General features: G+C 37.4%; 1 protein-coding gene across 5 annotated transcripts in view; it reads right to left on the bottom strand.

Moving 5' to 3' along the window:
- Positions 1-17,052, bottom strand: part of stard13b (StAR related lipid transfer domain containing 13b) — a gene marked incomplete at its 5' end in the record, with an annotated part of 88,341 nt that overhangs the window by 24,651 nt on the left and 46,638 nt on the right. The window contains one exon of one of the 5 annotated variants that reach the window (XM_081370313.1): positions 9,279-9,393. The exons of the other annotated variants lie outside the window; for them this stretch is intronic. Within the exon in view, the coding sequence (XP_081226439.1) occupies positions 9,279-9,393 (115 nt within the window). Of the gene's footprint in view, positions 1-9,278; positions 9,394-17,052 lie in introns of those variants that run through there. 5 annotated transcript variants of the gene reach the window in all.

Here is a 17,052-nt window from a genome sequence, read left to right on the forward strand (position 1 = left end):
AAATATATGGGAGGATTAAAGTGTAGCCGTATACCAAATAAGCCCATGACGTCCTGCATAACGGGTCTTAAATTCACCGGCCCCATAGCTGTAAATTGATAGTACATTTTTGACATTGCGGCCGCTGTGGAGCAAGCCGAAAAGCTACTGCAATGGAGAATGCCAGGTCTTTACGGCAAAAACCGACGCTCCTCTAGTTTCAAGTAAAACCGAGACATTCATACTTGATCAACTTTCCTAACCACAGAGCAGTGACTCTAAACTCCCCAAAACAGAGGGCTAAATAAGGATTGGCGAGTAATATTCAGTGCTCTGAATGTTACCAAACATCTGGGAAATGTAAATGTGACACTTCGTAAACAGGTTTTTTAGGACTTTAACCAAAGTGAGGTGACAGGAAAAGTGCAGCAAGGATTTTTGCAGCCTTTCTTTTTCATCAAAAGCTTAGTTAATGTTTCTTGACAGTCAAAACATATTGAAATGTTAAAAGGAGGTACTGACCAAAAGATTTTCTAAGCTGTGGCCAAAAGTGTTAAGAAACTATAATCCAGAGCCATAGAGCAGGTGTTCGCGTTCTGACCTCAGGGGTCAATATGTCTCTCCGCCACACATGTCTTCCATTAAAACCTCTCAAGTGAGCAGCTATACAAGGAAAGGCAGCTCAACCTGAACCACAAGAATACCTCAGGACCTTCCCTCCAGACACAAGATCCCCTAAACAAGACAAAGAAAAATCAATCAGATGAGCTCCCTGAAAAAATACATCTAGCAGACCATCTCTTGTGTGCCAGATAAACACTTCCAGGCGCTGGCCTACAGCCATTTTCCCACATGCTAAAGTGTTTCGACAGCCATTTCAGGAGCTCTGCGGTTTTATTTTGTGTATATTTTCAGAGAATTAACATTAATGTGCATTTCAGCAGAATTTGGTCATCAAAGCTTGCTGCCGTCATCCACTCAGCGATACTCAAAGACTTACAGGAAGATCTGTTGGGTGAACCTTCGAAAACCATGTTAAGACAAACAAATCATTCTTGAACCATCACAAGAGAGATGAACGAGTCTGGACGAAGGAGGAGAAAACTATGCATCTACCAGACAATATCAAAACAATCCACTCACGAAAAATAATAGTTCATACGAAACGAAAATCAGGTCAACATTTACTCACCCTAATGTCGTTCCAAGCACATCCCTCTTTCTTTTTTCCATAGAACATTAAGACAACTGAAGAGTGTACTGGTCTCAGAATCATTCTTTTGAGTCTGATCTTTTCAATGAATCATTTGATTCAGTTCAGATTCATTACTACTTCTATCTTGAATTCTCATGAGCAGTGATAGTTCATCCGAAAATGAAAATCAGGTCAACATTTACTCATGTCGTTCCGTTTTTTGTCATAGAACATAAACAAAGACATTTTTAAGAGAATACTGGTCTTAAAAATCTTGTCAATTAATCATTTGATTCGGTTGATTCATTACTATTATTCTGACCTCTCATGAACAAGACACAGAATTAGGGCATATGTCAATATATTCAATGAATATCTGCATAAAATTCAGTATTTTTCTACCCAAATCTAACCTATGACATCTTTTATTTTGCTTTTTTGCCCTTTATTAAGCTTGACAGCTCTTGTTGTTCCAATTTGTTATAATGAGGAAAAGATGGTGCTGCTTTTTGGGGAGTTTTTGTCATAACAGTTTACCAAAAATAAGTGGACTAATTATTTATCTGCTTCTCAGTCACTTCCTCTATTTAGTTCTTCCCCACATCAGGACATGTGTGAATATGTGAAGCACAATGACAGCCTGTACATACGTGTTCAGCGTGTGAAAAACACCTCAGACACTGTTATAATGACATGTCAAATCTTTGCACCTAAAATCAATAGGTGATTTTAAAAATACCGTTTCACAACTATTTTCCATGTCATGAACACAGAGTGTATCCTGTAATTCCCGTTGCTTTGTGATACAGTATAAACATTCTCACAACACTGCAATTTGGCTTTCCGTGCCAATGTCTCACAGCTGTAGGATGTTGCAATTATCAGCACACATGTCCTGCTCTTGCTGCAAAGCAGGTTTAAAAGAAACTACAATCTCTGTAATTTCACTCAAGAGTGTCTGTATATATCAAAGAAAAATGCTTCTTACAAAAATGTATGTGGCGGTACCAGAAGGTAATGAATAGCATATTGAAGTAAAATGGTGTTTATGGCACTTCCAGGTATTTCAAAAAATATTATTGTGCTATCATGTTCACATGGTATTGCCTTTGCGCATGGTATTATTATATATTACGTATTATATATAATAAAAAAAACACTTAAAAGCCAAACTATCCATATAAGCTTTCTAGTTCTGTATAGATTCATTTGAATTAAAATGGTTATAAAATGATAAAGCATTGAGGTCTGTGATTCACATTTGCATCAGCAGGGGTCTCTCTTCATCTAAAAACACTGTCTAAGCTAATGCAACTGGAACAAAAATAGTCTTAAAATATTTAAAAGAACATTTTCTCTAACAATAAGTATAAAGACAGAAGACAGGCCCTGTGATTCCATGACTTCTTGCCGTCTAACTTAATTGCCATCATATATTAAAACATGCCAGCAGAATATTTGAAAAAGCCAACAAAGCACTATTCACTGAAAGGGAAAAAAAAACTAAATTACCTTACTACATTCTTTATTCTATCCTTGAACAGCCACTGAAATAATTCTCAGTCATTGGTGATTTATTCATCTCTCTCAGACTTTGTCAGCGCCAGGGTTATATTTAGAAATGCAGAGAAAGTCACGACCCACAGGTCTGTTAATATGTCACGTCATCCATGGTCACTGCATTCAGACTCTGGCACACATTAGTGAAGGTTGTCAATGATTTACCCTCGTGTGACACAGATAACCCTTACCAGCTGTGCAGATACACATTCACGAGCTGGGTTTAACAACAGCAACACAAAGCATCCATCGTGTATGAAATACAATAATGTAAAGAAGATATAATAAAGCAGTTACATGCTGAGAACTTCTTAAGTAATGGATAGGACTGGACTCATTCACTTTCAGGATAAATGGGTTTACCATCACAGCCACTGACGGTTTGCCACTGGAAACATTTATGCATCCTCAGTACACACATTTTCACCATGCCTCGTCTACCGTCGACGAACGTCTCTAACACATCTGAGGAACTCTGAGGAGACTAAATTCTGAAAGGAAACCCACCAGATTCCATCCACACTGGACCAAAGCCACGTCTAAGAACTAAACCTAAGGAGCCTGTTTACTTTACAAGCTTTTTAAGATATCTGGGAATCATTTGTCCCCTGCAACTAATGAGCACTCAGCCTGGAAATCAACACTAATTATCTTGTGGTTTCTAAGGCCCCTTTTGGTTTTGAACTCTCAGGATATCACAATATGATGATGTTCCAGATCAAATGTTTGAATCAGATCCCCTTGAGCAACGGACAAGCCACTGTCACTGTTGAATAAAGTAGACTACAAAGAATCCTTCATCAGAGAGAGTTTTGGGCCTGATGGGGCAGCATTGCAATTGAGCTCTTCAGAGAAGACCATTTCAACGAATCCGATATCTACCACTTAAGCATGCCAGCATTTGGCCATCCAGAGAGGCACTACGCTTTCAAAGAATCGGATATATATCCAGTGAAGGAGCGAGAGAAAAGGTGAAGTGCTTTTGCTGCTTTTGGCTCGAGTGGCTCGGGCCTCTCCCCCACTTATACTTCCAAAAGCAGACAACGGGGACATGGGGGTCCAGCGTCGTGCTTCTCAAAACCTTCCCATCATGCAGCTCTAGTGGAAGCATTCTCAAAGTCCTTCTCAACTGACCTGCTCACCCACACAGCGAAGAATGTAAAGACAGTTTTCCATAGATAAATGAAATACAATGTCAACAGCAAATAAGTAAGGGTTAATGCCCGACGAGGTGTCCATTATCAGGTATTAATGGACGACGGCGAGGCGTGAACTGTCCGACGCGCAGCGGAGTCCATTGTCCATTGACTACGCCGAAGTCCATTAATACCTGACAATGGACACCTCGAAGGGCATTAACCCGCTTATACCATGGTCACTTACGAAAGAAAGAAATATTTAATCAATTAATAATACTTTAATGTGTTTTAGAGTAAAAATTGTGAGGGTTTTTATTATTAAGTCAAGCGCACTATTTAATATCTCCCGTATACAGGCGTTGCCAAGCAACGTGGCCACAGCGGCCCGACCGCAGCAGTTGATCAGTGAGTTTGAGCCAGCGCAATCATTTAGAACTGTCATCAGGCAAATTGACGGGACGTCTTTCCTAGGTGTACATTATCACTTTTTAACGGACACCCTGCAGCCAATCAGAATCGAGTATTCACCCAGACCATGGTATAACAAAAAAATAACTTCTAGGTGCCCATAAATGTTGCATGTATAACTAAAAACATCTGGTGATAGATCGATCGATCGATCGATCGATCGATAGATAGATAGATAGATAGATAGATAGACAGACAAATGTGTAGTTTTGCAACACAAATAACCATTAAATTATCAAATTCCCATCAATACATTAAAACAGTCAGAGGAGATGTGGTAAGAAAAATAAAAGTGAGCATCACCTGTAAACACCATAATTAAAATTCCTCTGGGAGAGGATGGGAGGTGACAGCAATACAACAGTGTGGTAATGATCTTTACAGGGAGAGTCGTTACGAGCTGTGTGGGAGAGGTCGGGTATGACACAGACCTTTGTCCTGACTCCTGACCCCTGCACTGGATACTATAAATTAAGTATGACAATTAGGCTTGGTTACAGTACACCTTTGTTGAGTTTTACACTATCTTAGATGACACATTGTTGCTTAGTGCCTCTCTCATTCCTGTTTGATGACCAGATATTTAAATTTAATGGGCACCAGGTGATCCATTTTTATACTGTACTGCCAAATTGATCAAAATGATGTTTCAATGTCATGAGAGTGATTTTTATTACTGTCAGCAGCCCTTGGCATTCTCATTAGCTATTGGCAAATCAAACGTTCTTCCAAATTTTATTTTCTGGCATCTATATTCAATCGAATTACATTCAAATAAAACTATTTTGGAAATATCTGCTAGCTCAACCCAGGGAGGAAAATCAGAAACTATCATTAAACATTTTTTCCAGAGATATGAATAGCTCATTGATTTTATGCTTTGACAAAATGTGTCTCTGTGTGTTTGTCTCCATGTATGAATGGGTGTTTATGTGTTAGGATGGGAATTTTTGAATATTGTGTGTGCAGCTGTAACAGATGTGCAGAGTGTCTGGTGTCCAGATGGGCATCTAGAACTCAAAGCACCAGTGCACCACAGGAATCAAAGCAGCTCCATTACTATAAACATCACTAAAGTATCTAGAGCTTCATTTCAGAGCTACCTCAAACACCAAAAGGAAAAAAAAACTCTTTATGGAGACTAAGTCCATCAGAGTAGAGTCTTAAAGATAAGAAACAAGATAAGTATAGGATACTAATGGTGTCTTCTAGGTTGGAATGCTATATCTGAGTGGGAGAAACTAGAGCTCAACTTCCTGTCTACGGTTGCCACGACAACAGAACTTAAATAATCACACACAATCTCTCAAGCTTCATTTAAAAAAAAAATTTAAATAAATAAATATATATATATATATATATATATATATATATATATATATATATATATATATATATATATATATATATATATATATATATATATATATATATATAAATAGCCTTTAAAAAATGTTGGAGGAATGGACTTATTTTTAAAAAGCCATAAAAAGCTCTTATAGGCCCATACCTGGCAATAAATTGAACATTTATGATCTATTTAAAGATGATTTTGTACACAATCGAATAAAAATCAACCAACATTGTGAAAACTGTTAGACAAATTTAATTTTATGTGAGTGTAAGAGTGTTAAGACGAAGATATTTAGCAGTACGAAGTAAACATCAGCAGCAAAAAGGCTGACAAAAATAATATATATATTTACTGTATATTAAATATCAATATTTAAATACATATTTATATTAAAACATTTTAAAGCATGTGTAATGCCACATGAGGATGTTTGTGGACATTCCTGAGTGATAATAAAAAAAATAAAATAAAAAAAAAACTTTAATTCACTAAATAAAAAGGAAAACAAATTTGTGGAAATCAATCATACTTCACAACTCCATCAGCATGTTTTCCACTGAGGTTTATTTCACAAATTAAATTAAAATATCTAACATAGCTGCTGTATTTTCTGTAACACATTTCCAAAACTCATTTTTCTGACCTTCCTAAGGCTGATGACATTTATTTTCACTGTTCCTGAACATTATAACCCAACGTTAATCTGTGTGCTGCACATTTTATGGAGAATCCGTGCTTGCAAAGTCTGTGCATGAAGTCCGTTCTGGACGATCCTATTGTTAACATTGTCAGGGTCTGAATCTGGCTTGAACTGGTTTGAAATTTACGCCATCCTCAATATTTACACGAGAAGAACTCGCAGTTATGGAGGGGCGGGACATTTCCTGAACATGCGCTAAGCACTGCCAATCACAACACACTGGGCCCACTGACCAATCACAGCACTTTTCGTATTGCGGAAGGAGGGGCTTCAAAGAAATATGAAATAAATTACGTGTTCGGGCCAGACTGGGGAGAGAGGAGCTGTAATAATTTCTTGAGCATCAAATCAGCATATTTGAATGATTCTTGAGCAACTCTGCTTGTTTGCAATGCAAGGGTAAATAAAGAACTGGCTGTTTTCTTTTCTCAAGAAACACTAGTATATATATATGTACATAAAAGCCTGTGCGTAAGTTGATGAAAACGTAATGCAATGCACTTACTGCCAAAAGGACAAAACACATGTGTCAGATATTCTCAGAAATTCATTGGTCAAAAACCTTGTAACTCCATTTGATTTGGGTAAAAATTTTATAATATAATGACGCATGCAAGTGTCTGACCACATATAAAGCCACAATATCAACTTTGACAATTCAGTTTAATTATTTTTAAAAAAAATAGTGTTTTCTCCATTTCCTGAAAAGTAGCGTTTATGGAGACGATACACAAATACACAAATAAAGTAAACTTTGGGTATTTGTATCTTTCTTAGTTTGGCCCCCTCAGTGTCTATGTCAACAAAACAGAGTAGGTGGAATTGGAGCCTTTTGCCTCCAACCCTCCTTAGAGCTTAGGTTGAACTCACACTTTTCAGCACTATACCAACATACGGGAAACATCCTTTAGGAAGGAAAAACCTTTACTGTGTAAACAAACAATACATCAGATGTTTTACTGGTTGCACGTGACTGACATAAACAAGAACTTTCTACAATATATATAGGTTGATTGTCTATAAAACTTGTGAATGGACTTCCTGTTTGGAATGGATTTGTCCTTTACCTTCTCCACAAGCATGCAGCAGATCCATCAGGATTTGACACCACCATAATACCACAAATAAGGAAGGTATTACAGCAGTTGTCTGTCTTGTGTTCCTCCAAAACTAGATACCCCTGATGACAAACCAGACACCACAAATTCAAGAGGACAAGACCCAACACGCCCTGCCGTAACACCTTATCGCAGCCCATCAAGATCTAAACGTGAGACGTATACCTGCATTTCTGAGAACATCTCCATTCAGAGAACATTCTGCGTCTGGTAACCTGAGAACATTCTAGAAAACAACTCCGAGGTCAGTTAAAGAATGTCCACGCAAGTGACATAAAAAATAGGAAAGACATCACAAACGAGATCTCTTTAATGTCTCATTTGTTTCTCCTCGAAAGAAATGACATAAAAAAGAGAGTAAACTGATGATTTTGCATTCTGCTTCTCAATTTTTTTTCCTACAAAAAACTATGGTAATCTCACATGTCTCATCTAGAGTTTCAAAAGAGATCTCAAAAAAGTCTGAAATTGTGGTCAGATGAGCCAAAACACCAAAGGCTGCCATGCATCAAAAGTCTGATATTTCAATATGAGCTCATAAGATCGAATTCTTCCGAAACCAAATTATGTGAGCTATGGAATAAAATTCAATAACTCTAAACTCACAAATGAGATTGCTTTAATACATCTATATATCTATATCTGTATATAATGTTTCTCCTTGAAAGCAATGAGGCTAAAAGGAGAGCGAACTGAGACTTTTGCTGAAGTGCTCTGCTCCTAACAGTTTGTTCTAAAATAAATAAAAAACACTAGTAAATGTTCTGCTTCTTAAATTTGTTTCCTACAAAAAAGTCTCCTCTAGCGTTTCAAAATATATCTCTAAAAGAGTGCTCAGATTAGCCAAGACACCAAACACTACAATCAAATGTCTGAGCTTTCAGTATGAACTCAAGTATTTCTCATCAAATCATTACAAAACCAAAACCACAATTTCAAAAAGCTCTAAACTATTCCCGTATGTTAATAATTATCCCATTTGTGTCTATTTTTATCTCTCCTGAGGAACTTTAGGAAAGACATAACAGCTAATGCTTAAACAAAACATAACTGAGAATGTCATTAAGTCTCATACAGTTTTTCCACTTAGATGAAATGTAAAATTCCTGGTATAAAAAGAAAGAAACAGGTGTTATCTTCAAGAATATGTTAAATGAGGGCAGCCCTTCAAAAGAGTGAATGGTCTGTCAGGGTCTCAATCACCCTGTAATGTCTGCAGACGCCTCAGGTAAACTCTTGTTGATGAACACAAAGCAAAGGGGAGGAGTTAAGATGTCAAATGCCTGAACAGCTCACCATTGTCTTCAGCTGAAAACAAAAGTTGGAGGTGTGATGATGACAAATAAGAGTGTCCCCATTAAACATACTTTCTTTTCTACCTCAATATAATGCAACATGAATAAAGTGCAATGAAAAAATGAACTACATAAGGTTTTGAGTTAAATGAAGGTTCAAAGGTCAAGCTAGGGATTGTTACGTGTAACTAAGTTCATTAGTTTCTGAATGTCTAACTAGAGATAAATCAGTCACAGAAATGTGTGTGTGAAATCTGAGTCCTGACACTGTCCGACCCATAGTTTGAGACCGTTCCCAGTTAAAAGTTCAAGTGAAAGACAAAGTAATGGGTATAATACCTCAACAAAGACTGGATATGTCTTTAGGTTTTCAAAAGGTTATCAAGCACAATGTAAAGATACGCCTCAGAAACTTGACTTTGACTCATAAAATCTCATATAGCATGCCATGTTGTTCCACCTGGTCGTACCTGCCGCTATCCTCTTCAGCAGCTGCTGGCGGGCAATGATCCTGCCCAGCCTGTACCCGGAGCGCCGTCTGAGGTGGTCCATCCTCAGGTAAATATCCTGCGTCTCTGGGGTCATGTTGCCCAGGCATTCGCTGCTCTCGGTGCGTGGCAACTGCCTGTACATGTTCACACAATGTAAAATGTCCGGCCCCCCTCACCCTGAAAACAAACACCTGAAACAGTCAACCAACTGTCTGTCTACCAACAAACCAGCACGTGCGAGATGCGAGTCCATAGAGCACTAGGAACCTGAGAGGAGAGCCAGCAGTCGGGCCCGCCCCCTGTTCGAGTCACATGGCTAGAGGTGAGCCAGTGAGAAGCTAGGACGGAGGGGGAAAGCCTTGTGACTGAGCTGAATTCAAGGTCTGTGCGAGCGCTGCTCGGTTCAGGAGGGAAATATAAATACCAGAGGAATGCTTGTGAACTGAGCGAGTGGAGAAAGCTGGAGAGCAGGGGGCCGTGGGAGGGGGAAAAGAAAAACAGCGTGGCTAAGAGAAACACCCAGACCAAAAAGAACAAGCCTGCTGCTGTGAAGCACCACTCAGGAGCCAAGTTTGCACAGGAGGGGTTTGTTAGTTGGGGAAAGAGAAAGGAAAAGTGGCAGAAAGAAAGAAAAGCTTGGTATTAAAGACCATTAACTTAAACGTTTTTGTGACGTATATCCAAAAGAAACGGCTTCTCGAACAAGAAAGAATGTAGGACGGGACTTGATTTTGTCTATGATTGGACCATTGTGGGTTTCTACTGCTTTGAAGAGAAGAGATGTCACTGCAAGAAGGAGGGGAAGCTATTTTGATTAAAGATTACAAGGGCACATGAATTAAAAGAAAATAATGATGTGCACAGATAATTTATCATTTATAATAAATTCTGCAATATTCAATAAAAAGACACATAAGTAGCTATAGATAAATAAATAAAAAGGTATCTTGTTGGTAAACTCGATCCCCAACCCCCTATTTGCTCTAATTCATGCTAAAAAGGCCATTTCACACATTAAAATCAGTTAAAAAGGAAACGTCTTAACTGTAGGTCAAACACAAAGACCTTTCTTTGTGATGTAATAACGTGCACTTATCACCTGGCCTGAATTTCCTGCCACATTTCTTAAAACGTGGTGCCAAAAAAAAAGTGAGTCATTAATAATGTTAACACACTTAGCTCCACTTGCATTATTAAAAATAAAATTATAAAAAAAGGAATAAATTAATATTTATAATAACAATAAAAATACATTAATGTATCATATGATAATTGCATAACTTTTTGTAATTTTATTTAAATACTTTTAGTAATCATTGTGTCAAAAGTAGAAATAAAAAATGTATGCATTGCATATAAGTTATTATTATTAGTTAATAATCAGTTAAGTTGTATCAGTCATAATCAGTCAAATCAGCTGCATCAGTCATAATCGAGCAAGAAAAAGCGGTTGATCTCTAATGCTTTCTGCATTAACAGATATTTCATGAATGCTGATGCTTCAATGAAAGACAAATGAGATCTACATGAGTTTTGTGCACCAATAAAACAAATAACATCCAAAATTGCATGATTGCTATCTGTTAAACATGTCACATGTGTACTGTACATAAATCTAATGTACTTGAACATAAATGTAGTGTACATTAATGTAATTCATAAAAAAGTAAGGCACTCACAGTTTAGCTATACTAAAGCATACTAGATAAATACAAATATGTGCAAATGAAAAACTAAAGGAAAAATTTCAGAATTCTTTGAATTATGAAAATGAATGAACGGAAGATTTGCAAGAGCATCTGTTCCATTGCTGCATGGAACAACCAGAGTCTTCAGACTGAAAATAGACTCCACTTCAGACTGAAAATAGTTCCACCCTCTGTTGACTAAACTCCATCACTCTTAAGGCACTAGAGAACAGCATACAGTTACAGTAAGCATGCGTTATATGCCTCTCGCTCCTTGTCTATGTGTAAGCGAGCACATAAACAAATGGTACAAATGGGCACGACACCAAGTTAAACACATTCTGTGCCCCCTCCCAGACTGGCACACACTAACCGTACTCGAAACCACACAAAGACCGCAATTCAACCAGCGCCTGCAATCCTGCAGTTATTTATACATAAACTACCCCTATCCCTCACTCCAACGCCCCTCGCCACAGGAAAGTTTTCATGTTTTCTACTCTGTAACGGTTTTAAGACGTTCTGCGCTGGTTGTGTCGCTTCATTAAAAATGATCTCATGTGTTGACCCAAAGCTTGAGCTTATAAACAAGGTACAGTTCGCACTCCTGCTATCTAATAATGTACAAAGGTGCTCTTTTCACTACAGGTGTAACTCCCTGAGCAGGAGCTTGAGTGATGGACCAACTCTAATGATGCGATTCGTTTTCCACACAGAACCACACATGATTAATGTTATCCTGAATGTAACAGCACAATGAAAATCAAATATATAATTAAAAAAGAACATTAATAATCATAAAAAATAAATGCAGTGATATAAATAAAATGACTCTACACAAATCACTTCAGGACAGTGTGAAACAGGCCGGCAAAAATAATATTCCATTCAAATGTACTGTTTTTGGCCACAGTATAAATGATTAACGGTTAACTGCTTCAAATATTTCATTGCTTGTGTTTAGTAATCCTTCATTCAGTGACAGCTTACTCCAGTTTTGGCACAGGTTTGGTTTATTTGGAGTAAATGGGTGGTAACAAGTATACTATGTACTTCACTGACCCCATTTTACAGCACAATGAGCACAAAATCAGCTATTATATCATAATTTCAGTCACTTTAATTGGTCTACATGTATATAGACATGCAATGTCCTCTCGCATTTAATGGTTTTGCATGGAATTGGCTCACAAGTACTCATTGATTGGTGAAGCACTCTGACATAAAACTTTCAAAAAACTATTTAAAAAAGCTACAACTGGTGTAGATCAGTCAATTCAATTATCAGTAGCTTATTTTTAGAGAGCGAGAACAAGGACAGGTTTTTGTGTATACGTCTAAAGCTACTATTGACTGATAAAAAAATCTAGACTTTATTCCTTTATTAACTAAGATTGCCCTTTAGTTTGTCTCTCCTCCAGCATATTTCAGCTTGATGTAGGAGAAGATGTGTTATTGAAAACAGATCAAACATCATTGTCATGCAGAACTGAGTGCTTTGCTTTGCCAGATTTAGCTCAATATTCAGAGCCAAACTTGCCACTGCCAAGTCTCTCATCATCTCTATACTGGAGCCAGGGATGAATGTCTGACAGCTCTCAGAATAAATGTATGCAAAAGTGGAGGAGAGAACAGACCCTCCTCACCACTCGCCAAAGAATGCACATTCCACATGCTCTCTCTCTCTCTCTCTCTCTCTCTCTCTCTCTCTCTCTCTCTCTCTCTCTCTCTCTCTCATTTGAAGGGACACCTTAGAACGGTTGTAGTAAAGGCTTATTAGGCCAGCTATTATTTGTTTAAAATAAACTATTCTTAAACTACATATCCAAAAAATTTTTTTTGAAATAATCTTGATGTAGAAATTTGTTACGAACTGCTCCGAGACACGAAGGTTGAGGATCCAAATGCAGTTTATTTAAAGCGTTATTCAGAATCGTAATAAAATCCAGGCAAAGGTCAGGCAGGCAATCCAACAAACAGACAAATCCAGAGGGTGAGGCAGAAACAGGAAAACCAGGACACAGGCAGAGATCAAGAACCAGGAACAACGACAACAAAGGAAACGCTCAGAAATGCAGTGGAATAACGTACAAGACTTCGCAGGGAATGATGAGGTGAACCAGGCTTATATGGGGTGAACTAAACAATATAATGAGACACAGGTGAATGTGATAATCAGGGATGAGTCCGGGCAGTGAATTATGGGAAATGTAGTTGTGAGTGAATAATGATAGTCTGGTGTGGAGTGCCCTCTGGTGGCTCTCAAAGGCACTCCAGCTGGTGACCGTTACACAATTACTATAATAATTTGAATGCAAAACCATTTTCAGTTATTGCATTTTGAGAATTAACTCTGTCCCTGCCATTGACGGAATTTTACAGCTTTCCATGTTTTCGCTGTTATACAGAGGGGGCAGTAGCATTTTTTGAAAGAGTAGAATCTCAGAAATAATCTTCACACAGGCAAAAAAAAAGTAGCGGAAACAAGCAATAAAAGCATTGCTTATGCACATGGTAGACTTTTTTTTAAAGTCGATTTTCTCAGCTTTCAAATACTCACATTCAAATGTTGATATAAAAGAATGCGTTGAAGAAGCTATAATAATTTTTTTTATTTTTTTATTAAAAAGAAAAAAAAAGGCTATGTTCTTTCTTTTGTTATAGAGTATTGCATGTTCAGATATTCATACAACAAAATATTGTGGGGCGGGCGGGGGGGGGCATTACATTTTTGCATCAAAAACGCTGGCAGTGGTTGACAACTTTAAGTGTTAAAGGAGTTATGGCAATTTAAGGTCTTTGTACCATTAAAACATCCTGCAAGTTTCATAGCTTAAAAAGTCCTCCTCATTAAAGGAGAAAAATAAAAACATAAAACGAGCATTTTTCTGACAATTTCTGACATACTTGAGTCTGCTGACAACAGGACAAATGAAAGAGTGAAAGAAAGTTCACTTTGACGCGAATGTTCGCTTTGTTTGTTCTGAGCATTTGACTGAAAATCGTTTTGGGCACAGTGTAATAGTGCAATAATAAACTTTTGTTGAAAGAGGAAGCAGCCAACTGGATCTGACAGCAGATGCATCATAAACTGCAAGTAAACAATTCCATAATGCTCTGTCTGTATATGACGTTTTTATAGATATAGTTTTCAAAACACTTACTCACGTGGGGGGCGTTAATTGTCAGTCATGTGATGATAGTAGTCCTGACAGAAATTAATAAATAAGACAAGGTTTTTTTTTTTTTTTCTTCTGATGACAAAAAATCATTCATAAAAAATTGTAATGAAGCAAAACCAAGTTCCTCATCGGCAGCAGTTCAAAGCTTCCCTCAACTCTTGTACATGAGGTGCAACGTTATTCCTCAGCCAACAAAGAAAGAGAAGCCACTGCTCCAGATTCAACCTATCTGTCTTAACACGTTTTGAACTCAATGGCGACAGCATGAAAGAAATCTTAACCTCAGATCTTTTAACAGCGCGGTGGATGTTTTTTTGGATGTTATACAGACAGCGCTACTTCACGGTCATCTTGGTACTAAATTTGTGTATTTTTCCACTAGCCAAGGCAGAAGCCAGAAGCATCTGCCAAGAAAGCAGATTGTAGGTTGTACACCTTCATGAATTAATAGCTACATTTTGATGGAAAAACAAAAATAAACAGTTTTGTGGCTTCCACAATCAGGTCAGATGAGGATTATCCACAAGAGAGACCTGTCAGAATGACAGCGGATTCCGAATAAAACGTCCTGGCTGAGAAACTCCGGTCTGGGATGCTGACTCCACAACTTAGGCATACAGAGAGCGAAGATATCAACACAGCCAGTGGAAAGAAAAGTTATCGGCATAATATTTACTCTGTGGGTTTCTGGGAAGGGCCGCTGAATGTGGGCGGTTGCCAGATAAAACCAGCAGGTGCTTGCGATTCGCTCCAGGCAGGGAGAGACGGCAGACAACGAAATGTTTCTGCTGTCTCCTCTGAATTCTGGTTTGATTGAATCTCCCATTGAAAATGTCAAAGCTGCATCATATTTATGAGGAATCTGGTCCTTTTTTAAGCATAACTTTATATGGTAACAAATACTGGACGTGTGCAAAACGAGCTAAATGTTGTTGTAATCCGTCTTTCCCGTTTTTAAGTGGCTCTTTTGCAAATGGATTGTCAGGAGATTTGATTGGTGCCTTAAGCCTATGAAACAAAAGTGTTGAAATCGAGGCCATAATGCAATCATACAATGATACACAAATCCCTCATTCTACAGTATGCGGGCTGCCATGCTTTAGTCTTGAATGCCACACTCACTGACAGCCCACTGATTTTATGATATGCACTGTACACAAAAATGTGAAATGCTGGGTGAAATTACAGGTTCTAACTAAACTGAATTTTTTTAAGTTTGTTATGGGTCTGCTAGAAAGTAAAAAAAAAAAAAATCAGATTGGAATGGCGAGCACTTTTCAGAAATAATCACTAGATATGCCAAATTTTGTACAGCTAACATCAATTCTTTAAAAAAAAGTTGACATGTGACATGATCAGTATTACTTTCGGAGGGAAATATTACAAATATTTTCAGGCTTTGGAACCTGACGTGTTATTATTTTAACCATTTTTTTTTCATACTAGCTTGTTATTGTGGTATAATCTATTTTAGATCAATTCATAATATATTGAATTGATCTAAAATAGATTACACCACAATAATCACAAATCAATGAACACAAATCCCTGTAATTGGTCGCTTTTCCTGTCTGTCAGAATCTCTTCCTGTCTAAATATGTGGTTCTTGGCCAAAATAAGCTATTATTTGAACAGAATCAAAATCTTGTGTCTGTAATGTTTGTTCCAGTTGCATTACCATTCAAAAGTATGGGGATATAAGTTTTCTTTTATTACTTATTAATACTTTTTTTCAGCAAGGATGCATTAAAATGATGAAAAGTGACAACAAATGCATTTATAATGTAAAAAAAAATAATATTTACAATAAATGTTGCTCTCTTGAACATGCTATTCATCAAAGAATCATGGTTTGATCAACATCAAGAAATGTTTCTTGTGCAGCAAATCATCATATGTGACCCTGGATCACAAAATGTGTTATTTATATATACCCTATTTATTCAGCTTATGTATAAAAAAAAAATGTACCCATGTGACTGGTTTTGTGGTCCAGGGTCACATATTAAAATTATTTCTGAAGGATCATGCGACACTGAAGAACTGGAGTGATGATGCTGAAAATTCAGCTTTACTATCACAGGAATAAATGACATTTAAAATATATATTTAATTAGAAAAGTTATTTTAAACTGTAATAATATTTTACAATATTGCTGTTTTGACTGTATTTATAGTGAAATAAATGCCGCTTTAGTGAGCATTACAAACTCTTTTGTAAAAATTGCCATTTACTCAATTTCAATTAGTCTAAAGCTTATAACAATAGACTTTGTTTTGAAGGCCAGAACTGAAAGGGGGAGCTCTATCTGCCACAATGTCCGTCATGGTTGAACTTTTAATAGAGGCTCAAGTCAGACTGAAATATACCCCTCTTGGGAGCCACAATGATCTTTCCACTGTCATGCCTCAAAGGGCTCCTCATTGTTTGGCATGTGAATAAACAGCCAGGCCAGATCGTGCGCATGACTGCCACCTACGTAGGGCATCACATCACTGAAATACATATATGGAAATGAACGTGATAAGCATGCCAACAATCCCTCCACATTTCATCGCCATCCCCATGGCAGCCCGATCACATGCCCAAATAAACAAGACAAAGACAAGCTGTTAAAGATTTAAATCTAATAACAGCAGAGTTTTAATTACTGTCCAATAAAACAAACAGATGGGCCACCATACAGAAAAGTGAAACTCCAATATGAGAGGTGATTACAAGTGTTTTCCACTAAAGCACCAGGTTGCATTGACTGACATCTAGTGGTCAAACATTGTCGTTAAGAGTCAAGTAGTTTCTAAAAATGTTTAACACGTCTGCCAGTAAATTTCTACTTTTAACAAATGCAAAAAGATTAAATGCTAAAGTACTGCCAGTAGTTC

The sequence above is a fragment of the Scardinius erythrophthalmus genome, assembly GCF_964197995.2.
Source record: "Scardinius erythrophthalmus genome assembly, chromosome: 7".
NCBI classification, from domain to species: Eukaryota; Metazoa; Chordata; class Actinopteri; order Cypriniformes; family Leuciscidae; genus Scardinius; species Scardinius erythrophthalmus.